At 42.1% G+C, this 25,572-nt stretch overlaps 1 protein-coding gene across 7 annotated transcripts in view; it reads right to left on the bottom strand.

Annotated features, from left to right (window-relative positions):
- Window positions 1-697: 697 nt before the first annotated feature.
- Window positions 698-25,572, bottom strand: part of ZNF131 (zinc finger protein 131) — a 36,714-nt gene continuing 11,839 nt past the window's right edge. For 5 of the 7 annotated variants that reach the window (XM_057744082.1, XM_057744061.1, XM_057744091.1 and 2 more), the window contains exons 5-7: window positions 9,191-9,876; window positions 3,165-3,295; window positions 698-2,506 (exon numbers count right to left, since the gene is read on the bottom strand). In XM_057744082.1, coding sequence (XP_057600065.1) covers window positions 1,820-2,506; window positions 3,165-3,295; window positions 9,191-9,876 — 1,504 coding nt within the window. In that variant the 3' untranslated portion in view covers window positions 698-1,819. Of the gene's footprint in view, window positions 2,507-3,164; window positions 3,296-9,190; window positions 9,877-25,572 lie in introns of those variants that run through there. The other 2 variants (XM_057744101.1, XM_057744109.1) reach the window with 2 other exon arrangements.

The following is a 25,572-nucleotide window of genomic DNA, read 5'->3' on the forward strand; positions in this document are numbered from 1 at the left end:
TTTTAAACTACGATTAATTCAGGAATGTGGATATCTTAAGGAAAGCTGAAAAATTCCACATAATTCTATCATCAGTATTTTCTGACTTCAAAGAAAAAAAAATTATATATATATATATATATATATATATATATAAATATAAGCCTTCCAACAGATACCCAACTTCCAAAGAGAACAGACTTGGAAATATTCATACACTTTGATCCTAAAATAAAAACAACCTCCTAATTCCCATTATCTTTAAATCTATGACTTCTCCAGTTGTGGGAAACCATTCTCTTCAGTATATTTCATAACTGTAATACCATTTAACATCAGGATTACTAGAAAGTGTTATGTTAAATTGACCTTTTAAATTTAACACACTAGTAAGTGGAGAAAGTATTTTTAAAATAGGCTCTACTAAAATTCCACTGGCTATTGTGTCCCACACCATGTATATATCAACCTCTTCCTCCTTCCTTTTTTTTGAACTGATTTATGGGGATTGGAGATGTGTAATGAGAATTTTATATTTCAATTCATGTATCAGTCATGTTAATGCAGATGAGAAGACATCTCTGACCACAAACCAACTTCCACACTGCTAAGCTAGGGAAAAAAAAAAAAAAAGAGTCACGAACATATAATTTTAAAGTTTACTTTAAAAATGTAAATATCTCCCAATATTTAACAGGTAAAGAAAATAGCATATTGGTTTATTTTATGTGGTTGTTATATTTTATTTTCCAAGTAATACTGATTAAAAATATTTACACACCTACTTTTAAGTCCACAGTTTAGCACTCTCATTTGTATGGCTTTAAAAGTTATAGCACAAGATCTTTACATTAAGGATTGGGGAAAAAGATTCATTCAAAACAAAGCCTGATATATTATATACATGGTTTTCTCTGTACTTTATTTTAAATAATTTTTAAATGATGCTCATCTTTTTTTCATCTGGTGGTAAACTAAAATACTAGTGCAACTTTTCATCAAAATAAACTTTACCACAGATATAAATGAATTTTCCCAATTGAAAATGGCCCTTCAGCTGCCATTAAATGAAATTTCTCAACCTAACTTAAGTGAAAAAGAATTGGTAGCTGTCATTATAAGAAAAACTATAAAGTACTATAGCATCACCTACATTGCTCCTTACAACACAAACTTTGAAAGAACCAGAGATGCTTTATAGAAGTTTAGTTGGTTTTGAAAAGGCACGTGGGTGTGGTTTTTTTTTTTTTTTTTTTAAATTCTAGAAATTTGCCACCACCACTCTGTTTCTGTTGCAGAGATGACATCTGAGACTACCAGGGTAGACAAGAATGTTGTTCAAACTAAAAAAAGCCAGAAGCCAAAATTTTAACTGCACAGTAACAATGCACTTTTCTTCATGCAGCCTTGAGTTTCCTATAAAATCAAATTTTCTAACATGCATTAGAATACATAAACTTGTATTCTAATGATTTTAACATCTGATTTTACAATTTAAAAAAAAAAAAAGTGAGGAAGGACGTGACTGGGGAAAGAGAGAAGGGAGAACCCTTACCACAATGAAAATAGATACATTCGTACCCAACTATATAATAAGAATATAATCCATTTAAGTTTTCCAGAAATATACTTCTCAAAGCTTCCCATTCACTTATGAGAAAGATCCCTCCTCTGTGGCATCATGTGGGGGAAAATCAGTTTCTTTCAATAGAAACAGTTCAGCACAACAGGAAAGAGTTTCACTTTGGTCCACATGTCTGTTAGCTTAAGGACAGTCACACTGCCCATCATCAGTTCAAAAACTCAACACATAAATTTAAAAATATATTCATTTGTTATTTCATTCTAAAACTGGCATAGGTGTTCTGTTCTCACTTCCTGCCTTTTCGGCTTGGGAATCCACTGTTGCCTTGGTCTCTAAACCCTCAGCATCTTCGTGATCTCCTCTGGCCGCCTCAGCAGCATCCGCTTGGGTCGGCTCTCTCTCCGCTTGGCTCACGATTTCAGGGGCCACTTGATCCAAGTCGGCTTCTAGAAGCTCAGTTTGTACTTCCACTGGCATCTGATTTACCCGTTCGACATGCAGCTCCTCTACATGGACTTCGGTACCTTCTTCAGTCTGAATCCGACCCACTTCTAGATAACTTACCTGGACCTGCTCTGGAAGCTCACTCATATGTGAATCGTGCATTTGGCTGTCCTGAAGCAGATCTGGATGGACCTGTTCCACAGTCACTTGTGCTGAATCCACCTGAACCTGAAGCAATGGTAACACGTGCACCTTCCCAACTTGTTCTATAATAGTCATTGATGTCACGGGTTCAGTTTGCACACGTGTTTCTACTGAAAGAACTTCTTCAGTTACTAGACGCTCTGAAATATTATGAGTATCACTGAGATGCCTCCTTAATTCATTTCCTTGCATAAACCACAAGTCACACAAAGTACAATGGTTGGGTTTGTCTCCAGTGTGTATTACCAAGTGATCTTTGAACTGGTCCCAGCTGTTAAACATACTGTTACAGACCTGAAATAACCAAACATTTGGTGTTAACACATATTCAAACGGAAGGAAATATGGATGCATTTATTCTTTGTAAGGAGAAAGTTGAAGACTGTTCTGAAAATGTTATAAATATGACATTTGTAACAGTCTAAGGGATTTCATAATTCTTTTGTTTATTTGATTTTTTAGCTGATGCAGCTGACAACGTAAATCCTTTTTGGGAAACATTTTAATATTGCCTTCATTGTTTAAATGTCAAATTCTAGGAATATAAAAATAATATATAAAAAATATAACACTATTATAATTTCTTCCATGACATCAACATTAAGCATAATTTCACCATTTGGGATAAATACACACTAATCGTGGAAGAAGAGCCAATCACAGCTGGCCAGCCGCCTCCACCCCACTCCTGAACTTTAATGATTGCTCTATGGTTAAGAATAACCATAATTTCAGACTGTGTTCCTTGGGACATAGTTTTATTGACGCTGGTATCATCTAGAGTTGGGTAAAAACAACTACTGTTCCCCCTTACAAAAGCAAGACCATGTTCTTTACGCTCCTTTCTTCCTAAACTGTCAGCTGTTTACCTTTGCTCTAGGCTTGTTACCCTTCACTTGTAATGACTGCAAATCAGACTCCTTTGCTAAGGACAGAGTACACCCACACATACCTGACATTCATAAAGCTTCTTTCTTCCCTTTTTTGCCCCCACTCCAGTTTGGCACGCAGTCAGGTGACATTTGAGGGTGCTATTTCTAGCAAATCGTTCATGACAATTCGGACATTCAAAAGGTTTTTCACCTGTTAGAACAGAAAAAAATTATATTGACAAATTAAGAAAAACCGAAAATGCAAAAAGTGTTTTCTTTTTGGTTAATTCTAATAGCACCTCTTGAAAGGAGGATCGGAGTTTATAACTCAGATGTTTCCACCACATCCAAAAGACTAACATAACAGGTAGAAATAGTAAGGTTTTAATGATTCTTATAACTATATCTGTGCTCTGACAAAGAAAGAAAACTTGGATCTGAGTGTTGTTTCACATTTTTGCATTTCTTAAAAAACTGTATATTTTCCCTTAGATAAATATCAAGGTCAATTTCCTTTTTGGGGACATGCATTCCTCTCCATTCCAAAGCATTTTTTGAGCAATTACTGTGTTGCCAAGCCACGTGCTAGGTGATGAAGATAAACTGTTTTTGAAAACTTCTTATCATAGGCCAGAGTATTTCAGGAAGGGGAAACACATGAACATAAACAAATGCAACGCACCACAGAAGGCTTGCTACAGAGAAGAGGGCAATGGGACATGGGACTGCAGCAGTACAAAGGAGGAGAGTGATAAATTCTGCCTGCGACAGAATGAGAGAAGGACAGGAAAGAAGTTTATTCTAGGCAGAGGCACAGAAGTGTAAAACAGCATGGCGGTGAAGAGTAAGGAGGGAGGTATCATACCGACTCCCAGATCTCTGGCTTAGACTCCCAACCGGAATAAAGAACAGAGAAGTCCAAGCAGGTCTGGAGTGGGGTGTGCTGAGGAAGATTATAAATTCGGTTTTGAGTCAGGTGAGTTTGAGGTACTCAAAGCAAAGTGGAAAAGCCTGATAGACATGTACACAGACAAAGCTGGAGCTGAATACAGATACAGAATCCAATGAAACATCCACTTAAAACGGCAGGTGGGTGAAGCGAGCAAAGAAAACAAAGAGAACAGCCACAAGCGGAAGGAAAGAACACTGAGGAAAATTAAGGACGAAATTTCAGGAAGAGGAGGTCATAAACAGGGCCACCCTGAACAGAAATGCCAGGTAGGGTGACAACAGGGGTACAGAAATTCTTTCAAGAAGGCTTGGAAGTAAAGAGGAGAGGTGGCTAGAGGGCGACAGGTCGACAAGACGTCCTTTCAGCCGAAGGAGAGTCAGTACTTATTTGCTGAGGGAGAAGGAACCCGTGGAGAAGGAGAGAGTAGTAGGAAGGACATTTGAAACATGGCCTTGGAGGAGACATCAAGGTGTGCGATTCAGGACTGGCCTTGAAGAAACGGGAAATATCTTTCTCTGTAATAAAAGAGGAGGAAAAAACGAAGGAACCACACAGCTTACCCCACAGCTAAGCTGGGAGTAGGAAGTCAGACAGACATGTCACCTGTTGGGGTGGGGTGTGGGCAGGGGTCTTGAGTGCTGCACTGAAGGTCTAGAATGGCAATCAGGAAAGCAAAGACATAAATCAGACACCAAAAGGCCTCACTTAAGGTCTGATAAGAATTGTTTCCAGCAGTGCTCAGCAGGCAGCAGAAGTAAATGATTGCAATAATTCCAGGATGCAGGGTTTGAAAGCCAAAGGGAATTTGCTTAGAGTGCAAGAAAAAGTGACTCAAGATGTATACAATGAGGACAAGTCAGAAACAGGGCAATAAACTAGGTAGAAAGGGATATGGAAGGACAGGGAGGCTAAATGAGGTTGAGTCCCAAAGTCAAAGTAAGGAAAGCAGTGAGAATTCAAGAGACAGGATGATGCTTAGAGAGAACAGGACGAGGGTTTCAGAGGTGGAACCTCAGTGGTGATCAGGTCCTAGATGTGACCCTCATACTCATGCGGAACAGACACAGTCAAGTAACTCCAAGCTGTGCTCTTTCCCTGACAAGACAATTATAGCTTATTTTTTATATAATTTTCATGAGATGAAAAAATTAATTTGAGAGAAAAGACCTAATCACCTAGAATTACTGCTGGTATAGAAACTCCTTTATAACTCCCCAAATATTGGGAGATACTGCTAACTAGAATAGTTTTGTTCTCATATTGTATAATTTTTCACTATAAATGAAGCCTACAGATAAAAGTTGTCATAACCTCTTTAAAGGGCAATTTGATAATATCTGCCAAGATTTAAAATGCACATATCTTTGACTTGGCAAGTCTGCTGTCAAAAATTAAGTTACCTGAACATGTACACAAAGATTAATTCTCAGGTGTGTTTACTGCAGCGCAGTGTGTAATAGCAAAAGACTAGCAACAACCTCACAGTGTATCAACAAGATACATCATGGCTCACCCATACACTGAGATACCACATAGCCACGGTGAAAAAAATTAAGTGGGTTCATGAATGTTTCACATACTAAGAAGAGTTCAAGATAAACTAAATGGCATAACACCGTACTGTATGCTCCTGTTTATTTTTTTCAAAAGTTCTGTGTGTCTGTTTATGGTTACTTGAAAATGCAAAGAATATATTTGGAAGGATAAATGAGAAAATGAGAAAATAACTGCTTCTGGGGAGATCTATTTAAGTAGGAAAAAGATTCACTTTTCAGTGCACATCACTTGAGCTTCCACTATTAAAAAAATTAGTTTAATAAGCCCAATAAAATCTAGGAATAGTAACAGATTAATGACACTTTAGATGTGGTGAAAGTACAGTCTTCAAAGTGCTTTTATCATTTTCTCTTATTTGTCTCAACCCTATAAAGCAGGTGTCATTATTCTTATTTACACAGACAAGGAAAGAGGCCCAAAGATCAAGTATGTCAGGCTGATAAATGTCAGAACTGGGGCCTGAGAAGTCCCTGGCGGTCCAGTGGTTAGGACTCAGCACTTTCACTGCCAGGGCTGGGATTCAATCCCTGGTTGGGGAACTAAGATCCTGTAAGCTGTGCAGTGCGGCCAAAAAAACCAAGAAACAAAACAAACAAAAAAACTGGAGCCTGAATCTAATGATGGCTTCCAGACCCAGATTTTCTTCTACAATTCTGCACCACCTCTCCGGAAAACTAGGGAACAATTATGTGAAAACATGTTTACAGGTCATCTTTAGGTTCTCTTTCACACTGGGCGTCCCACAGGCATATCCGTCAATATACCTGCTCTCTTCCCCACCCCCAAATCTTACCCTTCTATATTTTTCTTTATAAATTAATAAACTTCCAATCATGGAACGACCCAAATCAGAAAAGCGGGAGTCACCTTCTCTTTTACTCCTGCTCACCCGTCACTAAACCCTGCTCATTCTGCCTAATGTTGCATCTCCAGCCCTGTTCTACTGTTACTGCCTTTATTCACCCCCCATCCTTGTTTAGATCACTCCAACAGCTTCCTAATGAGACCCAGCAGCCTTCATCTACTCCAATCTATCCTGCCAGTTCTCTCTCTAAGCATAAATTTAATCAGAAATCTCCCTGGCTTTCATTTCTTTAAAGTGGACCAGGGTCTTTCAAGATAAGAATCTAAACTCAGAGCGCTTTTGAAAATAACTACATGATCTTAGCCTCATCTCCCATCACTTTCTCTCTCTTGTCCTTGAACCACTGGCAGATCGTCCACGATGCCCAAGTGCAGGCCACATGGTCAGCCCTCCAAACTCTTCAGCTGCATCTCCTGGCATTCCTCTACTTGGACCCAATGCTCCAGTCATAATACCCTGCTAGCAAGTACTCCAAATGAATGACTTTTCTCTCCTCTATGTCTGTGTACACTTAATTTCTTTTGCCTGGAACGCTCATCTCCTGGCTAACTCCTCTTCCTTTGGGAGTCATCACAGGATAAACCCTCTAGGATGTCATCCTCGTCTCTTCCGTCATAAAGAGCGCGAGCAGGCATTCCCATAAAACTGTGCTTGCCTCTCTCAGCACTCAGCTGGCAAATCAAGCCGTAGGATTACAGTGTGTGCTTTAAGAACACACAAGAAACCAAAGCACTGAAACTAATGAAAGTATGCAAGACATGAAATTGAGGGGGGCGTATTATGTATATATTGAGAGTAGGAAACAGGAACAGGACCGTTTATCTTTACACTTTGTTAGAAGTGAAAAACGATCCACCCTTTATTAACATAAACACAATTAAAAACTGTTTACTTATGTTTCTCTTGAATTTACTAAATCATTGATCACATATGCTACTAGCGCGTCACTAATTACTACAATAATTGATGGAGGTTAAAAAAGACACCGAAAGTTCAGTTTGCTTTATGTACTAAACTGTTCCTTTAAAAAGTGTCTGGTTCTGTACTTTATAACAACTACTTCACTAAGGTACTTAAGTTATCTCACATCACTTTGAAGGGAAAGAAAGACATACAACATAATGTGATTTAGCTCTACACTTTGCTGTTCAATCCAAAATACAATGTGTAGGACTTGGAAAGCATATTTAAAAACTTCCAAAATGGTCTCTGCTGTCCTATTGTCAAACAGGTAAGTCACTAGGTAATGTTTTAGGTAAACGAGACAATTGCTTCTACTTTCACACTGCTAGAAAATAATATAAAAGTGATTTATCTGTTGGGGTACTGGAAACTCCTATCTAAGTGTGCTAGTTATCAAGTTAACATTTATTTACTAAGTTAATGTGCTGCAGGTGCAGCAATGCTTTTGCAAAACTAATCCATAGTTACCACAAACATGCATCAGAAGACCATTAACACAGGTGCTTTTTCATTTTTGAAGGACCAAAAACTATAACTTTAGGCAGTTTCCAAATATACAACAGGTCTTTACATACAATGTTTGAAAAACCAGAAAGCATTTGCCCCCAAAGATTTCATGAATGCCTATGAGTTACCCCAAACTAGTACCATGAAAGCCTTCTAAATCCACATTAAGCCTTTAAGTAAATGAGGAGATTCCCCTGCTGTTCACCTAATTATCCAGTTGCTGAGTATTAATATCAAGGATGTGAACAGTGATGGATACCATCTGAATCTACCTGGTTTCTCAGTTTCAAGCAGTATGTAGTAAGCAACTCTGGCCAGCGAGGGATCTATGAAAACATTTCATCCGAAGTTTTCCAAACTCTAGCATCCAAGGGAAAGACGCTCCGCAGTGTGAGATAACTATATTGTACTCGCTGTATTACAGTCTCGACAGTCTTCACGCTCTCACATAGTAAGAACCTGGGAACAAGTGTCCAGAAGTCGGACCCCCCCGCTCCGCAGCAGCTGCCTTCCCCACACCTCAGTTACAGTGGGTTTAGGGACTCCCCAAGATTCCAAGTCACGGGTGGTGGTAACTCCTGTGTGTGGCACAGGAGACCTATCAGAGAAAGCCTGGGGAGCGGCAGCAAAGATGGAATACGACAGGGAGAAAAACAGGCTCAGGGACGGACGCTCCAGGGCAGACTCCCTGGACATCTCCCTCACGTCAAGGACGGCTCCGAGGAGAGTACAGAGACCTTACTCTTTTCATCTCCCTGGCTGTGCACCAGTCCTGACATGTGTGCCCTTGGAGAGATGAGGGAGAGGGACAAGTACTGCCCACCTATGTGCCAGGTCAAACGTACACAAGGGTATAAAGAGGTTTGGGACTGTTTGCAAACGTACCCATCTGTGTAATGTGTGAACACAAGGCAGGGAAAGTAAAAACAGTAACAGTGACGTTTCACGACCATTGAAATTTCATCATCTATAAACCTTAATAAATAATCGCAATGTGTTTTATGCATTTCTTTTAAAAATACAAAGACTGGCAAGATGTAAGAATGAAAATTACTTTCAAACTTAATACTCATTCTGCTTTTAAAGCATCAATATTTCAACAAACTAATATTATAAAAAACTGTGTGCTTAGCCTGCACGTTAGGGCACACAGGAAATGGTTTCTGTGGTGCTAATCAATATAAATAAATAAACAAAGGATTCAGACACTTAGCTTGACGTGAATGTGGAACATATACACTTTTAATGTATTTGTTAGGTACCTGTGTGCTTTCGAAGATGCTCTTTAAAATGTCCAAAGTGGTCAAACTGTTTCTCACAGTACTGACATATGTGAATTTTTTTCCCAGTTCTTTGCTTCTTACTGACTCCACCTTCTTCAAGGTGGTAACAACTGAGGTGCTGTTTCCATGCGCTCTCCCGAAGATATCTTTTATTGCATATTTCACACTTGAAACTCTCAGTGGAGTGTGATTTCATGTGTTCCTTAAAATGGTAAAACAATTTAAACGAACGGTTACATTTCTCACAATGGAACAAGTCCTTCACATGTGACAGCTGAAGTTCCACAATTTCAATACCTTCTACCTGTTTGCTTGTGGAGTCAGAGGCACAGCCGTCTTCATCTTTAATCTGCCCTCTTCTATCACCTTGACGGTACTTGCTGGTAATATCCGCCAACAGGGCCAGAGCGGATTCATCGGACGAACCCGTGCTCTGAATGTACTTTACGGACTGCTTGGCTGCAGCCACTTCCTCTAACGCTTCGATGCTTTCATCTTCCACTTCGATTGTGCCTTCAGCAATCTCCACCTCAATTTCAACAGGTTCAGACTCTGCAGATGGCAACGACTCAGTGATAACATTTGAAGTTTCTGCAATCTTTCTTTTTTTTGCTTCACTTTTTCCTGTGGTATTTTCCTCTAGCGGAGCTGAGTTTTCTTTGTTCCTAAAATACACAATGTATGGATTAAAAAAACCTATAAGATCAAAATCCTACCAGGCTTTTTGGAGGAAATTGATACGCTGATAATAAAAATTTGTATGGAAAGGCAGAAAACAAGATTGCAAGACTTATGTACTACCTGATTTCAAGACTTACTATAAAGCTACAAAATTAAGACAGTATGGTATTGATGAAAGGATAGACCTGGAGATTAATGGAACAGAATAAAGTCCAGAAATAGATCCACACATATATAGTCAGTTGACTTCTGAAAAAAAGTTCCAAAGTAATTTCATGGAGAAAATATAAAATGGTGTCGGAACAACCGGTATCTATTTGGGAAAAATAAACCTTGACCCTTACTCATGTCATACACAAAAAAATTAAAAATGGAACATAGACTTAAATGTAAAAACTAAAGCTATTACACTTCTAGAAGAAAACAGGATACAAATCTTTCCAACATTGAAAGATTTCTTAAATAGCACACAGAAGACAGAAACTGTTAGCAAACACTGATAAAATGCATTTCATCAAAACTGAAAACTTGGTCCTTTGAAGAACACAGTTAACAGAAAGGCAAGCCATAGACCAGGAGAAAATATTTGCAAACATATCTGTCAAAGGTCTTATAGAGAGAATACAAAAAGAACTCTTGCAATTCAAACTCAATCTCTTAAGACAACTGTTGGGACATGAGTCCCTTGTGTTGCTGCATATCTTGTCAACTGACAGCTTTGGTTCTGGACTAGTTTTCAAGGATGTTTACACCAACAGCCTGGGAAGACAGAGTGACTCCCTCTGGAGAAGAGGACAGCTTTACTTACTGTCCAATGTGATAATGTCCCCTACTGTGGGATGAAGGTCAGGCAAGTTTGTTTGCAGCCCATTCTAAGAGATTGTGATTTCCTAAGTTGAAGATTCTTCAGCTGTGATGAAAACCAACCACACGCAGAACATTCACCTGGGCCACTCTATGTCACCCCTGTGGGACCTGAGGAAGGGAAAAGCGGCACAAATAGAAAACTCATGCTGCCTGCTGTGCAGGGAGTGATAAAGCCCTTCCTTCTGACCTACAAGTCCCATACCTCCTATTAGCACCCATGAAACCACAGCAGGGTCATCTGCTGGCTTGCAAGCAGGGTAGAATCTCAGGTCCCTCACAGATCCTGCCGGACTTTGGCAACCAAGAACGGGATACTGAAAAAGACAAGGTTTTCTGGAACAGCAAGGATGAGACCTCACAGAGCAAATGGAACTTGAGGAAGTCTACCAGAGCTGGCAGTAAACATGTTTACCAAACTGTACGGTCAGCTGGGCAGTAAATGGTCCTCCACTTATTTGCCTACTGCTCTGAGTTGAACTGTGTGCCCCCAAAAGAAATGATGAAGTCCTGACCCCTGGTACCTGTGACTATGACCTTACTTAGAAATGTCTTCACAGATGTCATCAAGTTAAAATGAGGTCATTAGAGCAGGCCCTGCTCTAACCATGTCTTTATAAGAAGAGGGACATGTGGACCCAAAGAAGAGAAGGCCATATGAAAACACTGAAGGAAGATGGCAACGTGAAGACAGAAGTAGAGTGGAATTATGCTGCCACAAGCCAAGGAACACCTGGGGCTACCAGAAACTAGAAAGGGCAAGGAAGGATTCTCCCCTAAAGGCTTCTGAGGGAACATGGCCCTACCAACACCTTGATTTAGGACTTCTGGCCTCCAAAACCGTGAGATAATACATTTGTGTTGTTTTAAGACACGCAGTTTGTGGTGCTTTGTTATGGTCGCCCCAGGAAATGAAAACACCTGTTAGTAAGAAAAAACTGAGAAGGTGGTTACAGGATGAGTACTGGGCAGTAAGTTTAAGGACAGCTACTGGAATGGTGTCCCAGTTGCTGCAAACTCGCCAGGGGTCGGGGAGGCACGGGAGGACTTCCCTGCCAATCTGGTGGTCTGCCTGAAGTCTGCCCACAGCAACAATACTAAGATTCAAAGGGAGTAGGGAGGTGGAGACAGAAGGTTCTGCCCCTTCATAGACAAGTTACTGTCATATGCCCCTAAGCCAAATGTAGCAGGAGGGAAATCCACAACTGCTACGAGCAGAAACCAGTTGAGTCTTTACAACTTTTCTGGTCCACATGGGAGATGAGGGGGCAACATAATGCTTGTAGAGCAAGCAAGGATGGCAACACCTGGGCCATCTCAGGGCTCAGCTCCTCCTGCAGTCTGTCATGTCCACCTTGATCCATTTGGAAATGACTGTAAAAGGTTCGAGTTTTTTTGCAGTGGGTCCTGGCTGCCATAATGGTGCTTTGGATGCTCTTGGAGAGATTTCTCTGAAGCAAATTCCTATGATGAGGCATTGACTAGTAAAAGTCTTCCTGCCCAACTGGGTTTATAATGCTCAGGAATATGAGTCGCTGGGGAATAAGAAAAGGATCCAAAGCAATATAAAATTCTTTGGTCAGGCCTGCTGAAAAGCCCCCTTTTATGTTAGACAAGGAAAACATGTAAGAGATGTTATCATGATGATGGGGCAGCAAATGTCCAAGATTAAGGTACACTCTTTAAAAAAAAGCCACCACTGCAGAAGTCAAGTCTGAGTTAGCTAAAAGGCATAGACTCCATGGCCCCAACTAGAAATCAATGTGGATGGGGCTGCCGAATCAAGGGGTCGCCCAAACTGACATTGATGGTGTCAACAACAGTGACTCTGCTGCCTGACAGAGGGCTCTGAGTGGGCTGAAAACACCGGGGGTTTGTTTAGCTGAGCCACACACAGCTCTGGTGCGGCCTGAAACCCAAACGTGCCTTACTCACTGGCACAGAATCACTTTCTCCCGCCACACTTCCCCTTCTGCCTTCCCTTTGCCTCTAACTTGACTTCACCTGCTTGGAGAAAGATAATTAGGGTTGGAGCCAAGGTCTCCTTGTTTCCAAGGATAAACAGTGAAGACAACACACATGCATCCAAGTATGCTGAGGAAAACTCAAGAATGGGAGACTCAAACTTCCGTGGCTCTGTTTTATTCAGCAGGTGTCCAACTCACTACCCCACCTGCCTCCACAGAGAGAAGAGGTGCTTGCGTTCAACTGATGGGGTTTGGGCGAGGTTCACAGCAGGAATGGGAGGCTGTCCTTACCCTGTGGGTGGGGCTGATTCTACATCCTGTTGCTGCTTTGACCTCTGAATGCACAGCAGGCACTGGTATAGCACGTGCATTTACCACGTCCCATCTTATAAATACCAGAGATGGAATACCCCAATTGAGAAGAGCCACATGTAGAGAAGAGCTACTGGAACAAATTCCCCTAACGTTAGTCAGTAGGTGGGTCAGGATTTAGCAGAAGTATCTATCTACTGATGTCTAAGTTTACACTATGTTGTTGATATCCTATTGACTGGCAAGCCAGGAGTCTCTGTCTCATAGGCCCAGATTGTAGTGTTATGACACCTCTACCAGCAGAGGCTGCTGATAACTCCCAACAAAATTCAGAGAACTGTTCACCAGGTAAAGTTTCTTAAGGTTAGACAGGCAGACTCACAACATTCAATCCGCTCCAGCAGTAAAAGAAGAACTACTGTTTCTTCATCTCTTCCCTCTTCCCACCAAAAGTGAAGTCCAGCCTCTTACTGGACTTTTGTCTCTAGTACTTAATAGAACAGAACACTCACCTGGGCATTCTACGAAGGTGAGTCAAAAACATCCGCACTCCAGTTATATTAAAACTTCTGGGAGGAGGAATCAAGATGGCGGAGTAGGAGGACATGCGCTCACTCCCGCTTGCAAGAACACCGGAATTACAACTGACTGCTGAACAATCGTCGACAGAAAGACACCGGAACTCACCAAAAAAGACACCCCACATCCAGAGACAAAGGAGAAGCCACAATGAGATGGTAGGAGGGGCTCAATCGTGTTAAAATCAAATCCCATACATGCTGGGTGGGTGACTCACACGCTGGAGAACAGTTATACTGCAGAAGTCCTGAGGGTTCTGAGCCCCATGTCAGGCTTCCCAACCTGGGGGTCCAGCAACGGGAGGAGGAATCCCCAGAGAATCAGACGTTGAAAGCCAGCGGGATTTGACTGCAGGACCTCCACAGGACTGGGGGAAATGGAGACGCCACTCTTGGAGGGCACACAAAAAACGGTGCTCACCAGGACCCAGGGGGAAGGAGCAGGGACCCCATAGGAGACGGAACCAGACCTGCCTGCGGGTGTTGGAGGGTTGCCTGCAGAGGTGGGGGCAGCTGTGGCTCACCGAGGAGACAGGGGCACTGGCAGCAGGGGTTCTGAGAAGTGCTCATTGGCCTGAGCCCACCCAGAGTCCGCTATCAGCCCCACCAAAGAGCCTGTAAGCTCCAGGGCTGGGTCGCCTCAGGCCAAACGACCAACAAGGTGGAAACACAGTCCCACCCATTGGCAGACAAGCAGATTAAAGTGTCCCTGAGCTCCGCCCACCAAATGGGATTAAAGTTTTACTGAGCTCCGCCCACCCAGCCCAACCCACCATCAGTCCCTCCCATCAGGAAGCACCAAGGAGCCTCCTAGGTAGCTTCCTCCACAAGAGGGCAGACAGCAGAATCAAGCAGGATCAGCACTATTTCATCTTGTGGAACTGAAAACCACAGCCACAAAAAGACAGAGAAAATGAAAAGGCAAAAGACTTTGTACCAGATGAAGGGACAAGATAAAATGCCAGAAAAACAACTAAATGAAGAAGAGATAGGCACTGTTCCAGAAAAAGAATTCAGAATAATGATGGTGAAGATGATCCAGGACTTTGAAAAAAGACTGGAAGCAAAGATCGAAAAGTTGCAAGGAAAGTTTACCAAAGACCTAGAAGAATTAAAGAGCAAACAAACAGAGATATGCAACACAATCACGGAAATGAAAAATACACTAGAAGGAACTAATAGCAGATTAATTGAGGCAGAAGGGCGATTAAGTGAGCTGAAAGACAGAATGGTGATCATCACTGATGCAGAAAAGAATAAAGAAAAAAGAATGAAAAGAACTGAAGACAGCCTAAGAGACCTCTGGGACAAGGTTAAACGCACCAACATTCGCATTAGAGGGGTCCCAGAAGGAGAAGAGAGAGAGAAAGAACCCGAGAAAATACTGGAAAAGATTATAGTTGAAAATCTCCCTAACATGGGAAAGGAAACAGCTACCCAAGTCCAGGAAGTGCAGGGTCCCAGGCAGGATAAACCCAAGGAGAAACACGCCAAGATATAGCAGTCAAACTGACAAAAATTAAAGACAGAGAAAAGTTATTAAAAGCAACAAGGGAAAAACAACAAATAACATACAAGGGAACTCCCATCAGGTTAACAGCTGATTTCTCAGAAACTCTGCAAGCCAGAAGGGAGTGGCATGATATGTTTAAAGTGATGAAAGGGAAGAACCTACAACCAAGAATACTCTACCCAGCAAGGATCTCATTCAGATTTGACAGAGAAATCAAAAGCTTTACAGACAAGCAACAGCTAAGAGAATTCAGCACCACCAAACCAGCCCTACAACAAATGCTAAAGGAACTTCTCTAAGGGGAAAACATAAGAGAAGAAAAGGACCTACAAAAACAAAAACAAAACAATTAAGCAAATGGTACTAGGAACATACACATCGATAATTACTTTGAATGTAAACAGACTAAATGCACCAACCAGAAGACACAGACTGGCTGAATGGATACAAAAACAAGACCCATATATATGCTGTCTCCAAGAGACCCACTTCAGACCTAGGGACACATACAGACGGAAAGCGAGGGGATGGAAAAAGATATTCCATGCAAATGGAAATCAAAAGAAAGCTGGAGGAGCAATACTCATATCAGATAAAATAGACTTTAAAATAAAAAATGTTACAAGACAAGAAAGGACACTACATAAAGATCGAGGGATCCATCCAAGAAGAAGAGATAACAATTATAAACATATATGCACCCAATATTAGGAGCACCTCAATACATAAGGCAAATGCTAACAACTATGAAAGAGGAAATCGACAGGAACACAATCATAGTGGGGGACTTTAACACCCCCCTTACACCAATGGACAGATCATCCACACAGAAAATTAATAAGGAAACACAAGCTTCAAATGACACCATAAATCAGCTGGATTTAATAGCTATCTATAGGACATTACATCCCAAAACAGTAGATTACATGTTCTTCTCAAGTGCACATGGAACATTCGCCAGGATAGATCACATTTTGGGTCATAAATCAAGCCTTGGTAAATTCAAGAAAACTGAAATCGTATCTAGCACCTTTTCTGACCACAACGCTATGAGATTAGAAGTCAATTACAGGAAAAAAACTGTAAAAAACACAAACACATGGAGGCTAAACAATATGCTACTAAATAACCAAGAGATCACTGAAGAAATCACAGAGGAAATAAAAAAATACTTAGAGACAAATGACAATGAAAACACAATGATCCAAAACCTATGGGATGCAGCAAAGGCAGTTCTAAGAGGGAAGTTTATAGCAATACAATCCTACCTCAAGAAACTAGAAAATCCCAAATAAACAATCTAACCTTATACCTAAAGAAACTAGAGAAAGAAGAGCAAACAAAACCAAAAGTGAGTAGACGGAGAGAAATCATAAAGATCAGAGCAGAAATAAATGAAATAGAAACAGAAAAAAACAATAGCAAAAATTAATAGAACTAAAAGCTGGTTCTTTGAGAAGATAAATAAAATCAATAAACCTCTAGCAAGACTCATCAAGAAAAAAAGGAAGAGGACTCACATCAATAAAATTAGAAATGAAACAGGAGAAGTTACAATGGACACCACAGAAACAAAAAGCACCATAAAAGACTACTACAAGCAACTATATGCCAATAAAATGGACAACCTGGATGAAATGGACAGATTCTTAGAAAGGTATAACCTTCCAAGACTCAATCAGGAAGACATAGAACATATGAACAGACCAATCACAAGTAATGAAACTGAAACTGTGATTCAAAATCTCCCAACAAACAAAAGTCCAGGACCAGATGGCTTCACAGGTGAATTTTATCAAACATTTAGAGAATAGCTAACACCCATCCTTCTCAAACTCTTTCAAAAAATTGCAGAGGAAAGAACACTCCCAAACTCATTCTATGAGGCCACCATCACCCTGATACCAAAACCAGACAAAGATACTCCAAAAAAAGAAAATTACACACCAACGTCACTGATGAATTTTGATGCAAAAATCCTCAACAAAATACTAGCCAACAGAATCCAATAACACATTAAAAGTATCATACATCATGATTAAGTGGGGTTTATCCCTGGAATGCAAGGATTCCTCATTAAACACAAATCAATCAATGTGATACACCATATTAACAAATAGAAGGATAAAAACCACATGATCATCTCAATAGATGCAGAAAAAGCTTTTGACAAAATTCAACACCCATTTATGATAAAAACTCTCCAGAAGGTGGCCATAGAGGGAACCTACATCAACATAATAAAGTTCATATATGACAAACCCACAGCAAACATCATTCTCAATGGTGAAAAACTGAAAGCATTCCCTCTAAGATCAGGAACAAGACAAGGATGTCCACTCTCCCCACTACTATTCAACATAGTTTTGGAAGTCCGTGCCACAGCAATCAGAGAAGAAAAAGAAATAAAAGGAATCCAAGCTGGAAAAGAAGAAGTAAAACTGTCACTGTTCGCAGATGACATGATACTATACATAGAAAATCCTAAAGATGCCAAGGAAAACTACTTGAGTTAATCAATGAATTTGGTAAAGTTGCAGGATACAAAATTAACACACAGAAATCTCTTGCATATCAATACACTAACAATGCAAGATGAGAAAGAGAAATTAAGGAAACAGTCCCATTCACCACTGCAACAAGAATAAAATACCTAGGAATAAATGTAACCAAGGAGGTAAAAGACCTGTACTCAGAAAACTATAAGACACTAATGAAAGAAATCAAAGACAACACAAATAGATGGAGGGACATACCATGTTCTTGGATTGGAAGAATCAACATTGTGAAAATGACTATACTACCCAAAGCAATTTACAGATTCAATGCAATCCCGATCAAATTACCAGTGGCATTTTCCACAGAACTAGAACAAGAAATTCTACGATTTGTATAGAAACACAAAAGACCCTGAACAGCCAAAGCAATCTTGAGAAGGAAAGATGGAGTTGGTGGAATCAGGCTTCCTGACTTCAGGCTATACTACAAGGCTACAGTGATCAAGACAGTATGGTACTGGCACAAAAACAGAAGTATAGATCAATGGAACAGGATAGAAAGCCCAGAGATAAACTACAGTCAACTAATCTATGACAAAGGAGGCAAGGATATACCATGAAGAAAAGGCAGCCTCTTCAATAAGTGTTGCTGGGAAAACTGGACAGCTACATGGAAAAGAATGAAATCAGAACACTCCTTGACACCATACATAAAAATAAACTGAAAATGGATTAAAGACCTAAATGTAAGGCCAGACACTATAAAACTCCTAGAGGAAAACACAGGAAGAACACTCTTCAAAGTAAATAATAGCAAGATCTTTTTTGATCCACCCCCTAGAGTAATGGAAATAAAAACAAAAATAAATAAGTGAGACCTAAGGAAACTTCAAAGCTTCTGCACAGCAAAGGAAACTATAAGCAAGACGAAAAGACAACCCTCAGAATGGGAGAAAATATTTGCAAATGAATCAACAGACAAAGGATTAATCTCCAAAATATATAAACAGTTCATCCAGCTCAATATCAAAAAAACAAGCAACCCAATCAAACAATGGGCAGAAGACCTAAATAGGCATTTCTCCAAAGAAGACATCCGGGTGGCCAAGAGGCACATGAAAAGCTGCTCAACATCACTAATTATTAGAGAAATGCAAATCAAAATGACAATGGGGTATCACCTCATACAGGTCAGAATGGGCATCATCAGAAAATCTACAAACAGTAAATGCTGGAGAGGGTGTGGAGAAAAGGGAACGCTCCTGCACTGTTGGTGGGAATCTAAATTGATACAGCCACTATGGAGAACAGTATGGAGGTTTCTTGCAAAACTAAAAATAGAACTACCATATGACCCAGCAATCCCACTGCTGGGCATATACCCAGAGAACACCATCATTCAAAAAGACACATGCACTCCAATGTTCACTGCAGCACTATTTACAATAACCAGGACATGGAAGCAACCTAAATGTCCATCAACAGATGAATGGATAAAAAAGATGTGGTACATATATACAATGGAATATTACTCAGCTGTAAAAAGCAAGGAAACTGGGACATTTGTAGAGATATGGATGGACCTAGAGACTGTCATACAGAGTGAAGTGAGTCAGAAAGAGAAAAACAAATATCGTATATTAACACATATATGCGGAATGTAGAAAAATGATACAAATCAACCGGTTTGCAAGGCAGAAATAGACACAGATGTAGAGAACAAACATACGGACACCAAGTGGGGAAAGTGGGGTGGGTTGGGAGGGAATCAATTGGGAGATCGGGATACCAAATAGTACACTCTAAATATATGCAGTTTATTGTATGTTAACTGTATCTCAATAAAAGTTCTTTAAAAAAAAAAAACAAAAAAAACTTCTGTTGGCCGCACTGTCTTACCAGCGCTTTCCGTTCAATGCTTCTGTCTCCCCAGTCACTGCTGTGCAGGTGTGAACGTGTACATCAGTTCACTTGTAACTGAGGTGCAAGCAAAAATGGATGCCCCACTTGTGATTTGCACGAAAGAAGAGCAGCATGCAGTGATTCGTTTTTTGTGGTCTGAGGGTATGCCTGGTGCTGTTATTTATTGAAGACTTTGTGTGCAGTATGGAGAAAGTGTTTTGTTGCAAAGAAGTGTGTATGAATGGATAGAGAAGTTCAAGGAAGGTCTCACAAGTGTTAGCCATCAAGAAGGAGCCAGACGCCCGTCCACGACCACGGCTGACAACACTGAACATACACGAGAAACGATTCTGTTTTCTGGGATTCTCAAGGGCCAGTATTGGAACATTATCAGGAAAAAGGTTCAACAATCAACAGTGCTCATTACAGTGAGATGCTTATTGAAGAGCTGAAGCCTAAACTTCGGATTAAATGCAGAGGACTGCTATCCAAGGGCATTGTGATCTTGCAGGACAATGCAAGTCCACACACTTCTGCCCACATTGTTGACACTCTGCAAAACCTTCGTTTTGAGGTGTTAGAGCCAACCTCCTTATAGTCCTGATCTTGCTCCACTGGACTTTCACCTGTTTGGTCCCCTGAAAGCAGCCCTACAAGCACAAAGATTCACGTCTGATGAAGAAGTGAAGACAGCAGTGCATTCGTGGCTTGTAGCTCAAGCCTAAAACAATTTTTAATAAGGGAATTCAAAAGCTTGCTGACAGATGGACAAAGTGTATTAGAAAGCGAGGAGAGGGCTTCCCTGGTGGAGCAGTGGTTAAGAATCCGCCTGCCAATGCAGGGGGCACGGGTTCGATCCCTGGGCCAGGAAGTTCCCACATGCTGTGGAGCAACTAATAAGCCCATGTGCCACAACTACTGAGCCTGTGCTCTAGAGCCTGCGAGCCACAACTATTGAGCCCACCTGCCACAAGTACTGAAGCCCGCACACCTAGAGCCTGTGCTCCGCAAGAAGAGAAGCCACAGCAGTAAGAAGCCCTCCCACCACAATGAAGAATAGTCCCTGCTCAAAGCAACTAGACAAAGCCTGTAGGCAGCAATGAAGACCCAACGTAGACAATAAATAAATAAATACATAAATAATAAAAAATAAAGCATATATATTTAAAAAAAAGAAAAGCAAAGAGATTCTGTTAAAAAATGATGTATTTGTCTTTTCCAAAAGTTAATTAAAATAAATTTTACAGCCAGAATGCGTATAACTTTTGACTCACCCTCGTACTTTCTTCGTTATGTCAGCCAATCTGCAAGGCAACATCTTTTAAGCGGGACTCCAACCAACAGGCTGCACTGGAAGTTTCCATCAAGCTGTGGCACAGTCTCTACCTTCAGGGGCCCCAAACCCTAACAACCTCTTTGAGCTGCACGTCTCTGAGACTGACGCTTTTTACAGATTAGAGCTTCTGGCAAAGGGAGACTGTCTCCACCCAAAGGTATGCCCTGGATTTTTGACTTGCCAATTCCCTGACATGGCTACAAGGTACACTCCTTTTGACAAGAAAGGATCAGCTTACTATTGGACTCTTGTTAAAAGCGATGCCTGATGCATGGCAGCTTTGAGGCTCTCTAGCCTGACACTGCCATTTGGGAGCGTGTTAACTAAGACTTCATGACTAGCTAGGTAAGATGTGCCCAACAAGTCTCACTGGTCATACAGAAATAGTTAACGTTCGAGAAAGCAGCTGGCCTCTTGGCTTTACATGAAAAAGTGGTAGCTCCCCTACCCTGTAATCCAAAGAAAACCACTAGATAAACGGGGTCTTTGATTCACTAATGATCTGGCTAAGCGGAAGGCTCATGGTACTCACTGGGCTGCGGCAGATGCTCGGCCTTAGCACCAACGTTGCAAAACCCAAAGTGGACACAGTCACTCTGCTCAGAAGGCAGAACTCAACGCTGCCTTCGTCCCTCTGGACGACACTCTCCACAAGGAACCTTATTATATTTTTACTGACTCTTGGGCTGTTGCAAAGGGCCAAGCTGTTTGAGAGACGTGGACATCTTGGCAGATTAAAGACACTCATCTTTCCACAACTGTGGAAATAAACAGCAGCTGTTGATTCAACGATCGGGATAACTGATTAGACACTCATGGTAAAGGCCTGTTCTCGAATGATACCAACTGGAATCAAGTTGCTTATCAACCCACACTGCCCAGACGTCCATCACCGCCACCTAGGTTCAACATTATTCTGAACATGGTGACACCACCAGCAGAGAATGAGCAAAACGTCAAAGACCCTATGCTTCTGATGGAGAAGGTGCTGCTGCACGTCAGACTTGTGGCACCTGCCAAAGGTTGGCCTGTTTGTCTCATGGTGAATGACGCCAAGTCATACAGGGCACTGCCTCTAACTGTTCCCGGCAGACGGACTACGCTAGACCTTCCGCCCCATCTCAGGGCTATCCCTGATGCCTCACAACTACCCACACCTTTTCAGGTTACAATGTTGCTGTTCCAGTCTGAGCGGTTGGTTCTGGCCATACCACCTGGCTCCTGAAGTTAAGCTGTGCCATGTGCTTAGCGTTCGGGACCATCTGCAGTCCGGCAACGATGCACCAAAAGCTTCTCAGCTGGCTGTTAGTCACGGCATCGCTGAGCCTTTCAAGCTCCCTACCATCCACAGATATTGATACTGTAGAGAATTCCAACAGTTTCCTCAAATACCGACTCAAAAAATTTCTGACCCCACTTACCTCACTTCCTCCTTGTTCAAAACTCCTACTAACAAAGCTTGGTCACCAACCTCAGCTGTCTGACCCCCCCAAAAGGATCGTCTGTTTTTGGCTGCCTCCTGGGTAATGATCAAACCAAATGGGGTGCGGAGTTACCTAAACCTAAACGGAAATTTAGGACCTGCCCTGACCATTCTTAGACACGATCTTTTTCCTTCCGCCTAATGCCAACCCTGGGACAGCCTGCTTGGTACCTCTGCCAGGTGACAGCCTTGTCAAAAGCAAAGTCAACCCCAGTTTAGGTTCAGCCATCTGGATGCTCTTATTGAATGGACATCATCTTAGATCCTAATGACCACTTGGTTGAATATGTTACTTGCCAAGTACAATCAGATTGGCCCTTGTGAGCCAAAGTAGGAGATAATAATGGGTCTCTTAAGTTTTATAAAATGTCCTTTTCCCTGACCATTCCAGATGAAAGGTCTAGGTAAGAGGAGGAGATGGCTGGAAAAGGGATTACGTTACACCTACCAGAACGGGACACACTGATTTTGTGGAGGTGGAGGGAGAACCACGCCCCGGGAACCTGGAGAGAGACTCTCTTAAGACACCAGGAGGTATGGGAGAGGAAGGAACATTAAAAATCTTCGTTCTTAGATGCAGATGTAGAGAACAGACTGGAGGACACAGGGCGGAGGGGTGGGGGAGGCGCAAAGGGGCAGCTGGGACCTGGGACGAAGTGAGAGAGCAGCACTGACACAGACACACGACCAACTGTAAAACAGATCGCTCGCGGGAAGCTGCTGCAGAGCACAGGGAGATCAACTGGATGATAGGTGATGACTCAGAGGGCTGGGACAGGGAGGGGAGGAGGGAGTCTCGGGCGAGGGGGGATATGGGGATACAAATACAGCCGATTCACTTTGTTGGACAGCAGAAACTGGCACAACAGTGTAAAGCGATTATATTCCAATAAAGAGCTTAAAAGAAAAAGTCTCTGCTCCTCAGAACCACTCCTAGAGCCTTCCTCAGGTGGGAAAAGGCTCTCAAGCAGCTCTCCCCAACTGCTGCAACTTTAAATTCCTGGATGTCATCCCACGCCAGAGGGCTCTGACAACTTGATCGCCATCTCTCTTAACTTTACCAAGAAGTATTCTGCAGACAGCAGGGGGGGCCAAGCTCCTGCGTGTCCCACGAGAAACACGAGACGTTTGCCCATTCCCATTCCCAAAGCTGAGGCTGGGTTCACGAAGTGGCTGACTGCCGCTCAGCCAGCATTCAGGTGCTCCGGACAAACAGAGCAGACTGAACTGACTGCCCTCGGACATTCACTCCAAAAACAAGGCCTAGACCAAATCAATCTGAGCGGGAAAGGGGGAGACCACGTTGGTGACAATGTCAACCTATGTCCCTGACTGATGAAGGTCCCACTTTGGGGGCACAAACAACTGTAAATAACACCTTATTCCAAAAGCACCTATGTGTACCTGGGACTGTACTTCTTGTACGCAAGCCAGGTACCAACCTCCTTCCCTCCCAAAAACATGCCTTGCAACTCTGAGGTGGGACGAAGGGACCACCCAGTGTTTAGGGAAACACCATTGGTAGATCAGCTGAGTTCTCAGATGACTGTGGCGATCTCTCCAAAATGAGGCTACCCTTGGGACTTCCCTGGCAATCCAGTGGTTAAGACTCTGCACTTTCAATGCAGGGGGTGCAGGTTCAGTCCCTGGTCAGGGAACTAAGATCCCACATACCACCTGGGGCAGAAAAAAAAAAAAAAGAGACTACCCTTGGCTACTTGGGGGAGCTTCCTGGAGGAATAACTGATTTACTTATGCAAATCTTATGGACAGTCTTCCCTACAGTCGGAGTCATCCAAAGAAAAAGGTGGTACAAAATATGTGCCTGACTCAAGACAATGTGATCAAGGAAACCATTTGGGCTCGGGAAGGTATTCATGTCAGCCTCAAATCACTGGCCAGGGTTACTACGGAGGCTAGACTTGCCCTAGACTTCCTCCCTGTGGACCAATGCTGAGACTGTACAATCGCTAAAACATCTTGCTATACTTAGATTAATGCTTAGAGCTAAGTGGAAAAGTCGATACAGAAACTAAAGGGGAAAGCCACCTGGCTTTCTAGGGATCTGTTCAGCTGGTTGAGTCTAGGACCACAGGGGAGTGGATGCATGGTTAAGCTCAGCACTGCAGGGCAGCCACATCCTGCTACTTGGAGTTCTGCCGATAGCTGTCTTCATTAAATCCAGTGAGACAAATTAAATGGATTAGGTCCCAGTCCCCTATTGGTCAGATTAATCAGAGTGGTCACAGAGTAGTGTGCCCACGGGAAAACCCAGCAGACGCTAAAGTGGTGCAGAAGCAAGCATACTGCTTAAGAAAACTCTCCATGGAGCCTCACGTGTCTGTGCATCTTACGCACAAACACACTGGCAGTCTTTTGTTCTATCTTTCCAAGGTTGTCTATACAGCACATTGCCTTAGAAAATAGAGCCTGTCTTCCTCCAGCGTGGAGGGCAGGTCTGTTTATTGTGGAGAATAATACCGTTAATGGCCCCTCTGGGGCAAAAGCTGAGCAGGTTTGCTTACAGCTCATCGTGAAAGACGTGGGTTTCCTAAAGCCCAGAGTTCCTCCCTCAACTGTGCTGTAAAGAACACACACACCTGTGAGCACAGGACACTTCAAGGCCGCTGCATCACTCCCCGTGGGACTAGGGGCGGGGCCACCAGAAAAACGGATACCACCATGAAGCCCACACTGCTCCACATGCTGTGAGAGAAATAAAGTCCTTTCTGACTCATAAGTTTCATGTCTTCTGCCAGCACCCATAAAACTGTGGCAGGCCAACTTCTTAGCTTGCAAACAGGATAAAACCTCACACCTGTCACAGTGCTTGACACATCCCAATTTCAAAAATGGGCAAAAGATATCTCACCAAAGATAAAGAGATGGCAAAAAAGCACCTGAAAAATGCCTGACATCATCAGTCATTAGGGAAACGTAAATTAAAAGCACTACATACCTACCAACTTGGCTAAAAGGCAGAAGTATGAGCACACCAAGGAGCAGCAAGGCTGCGGCAGATGCAGCTCTCACACACCGCAAGCTGGAGCACGCCACTTTGGAAAAGAGTTTGGCAGTTTCTTAAAAAAAATACTAAATACATCCACCATTCGACCCAGCTATCCCACTTCCAGGTATTTACTCAGGAAATGAAACCATACGTCCAAAGACCTACACACAAATATTCGCAGCCACTTTATTTGTAATAGCCAAAACTGGAAACAACC

This window comes from Hippopotamus amphibius, chromosome 1 (genome assembly GCF_030028045.1).
Source record: "Hippopotamus amphibius kiboko isolate mHipAmp2 chromosome 1, mHipAmp2.hap2, whole genome shotgun sequence".
Classification (NCBI taxonomy): domain Eukaryota; kingdom Metazoa; phylum Chordata; class Mammalia; order Artiodactyla; family Hippopotamidae; genus Hippopotamus; species Hippopotamus amphibius.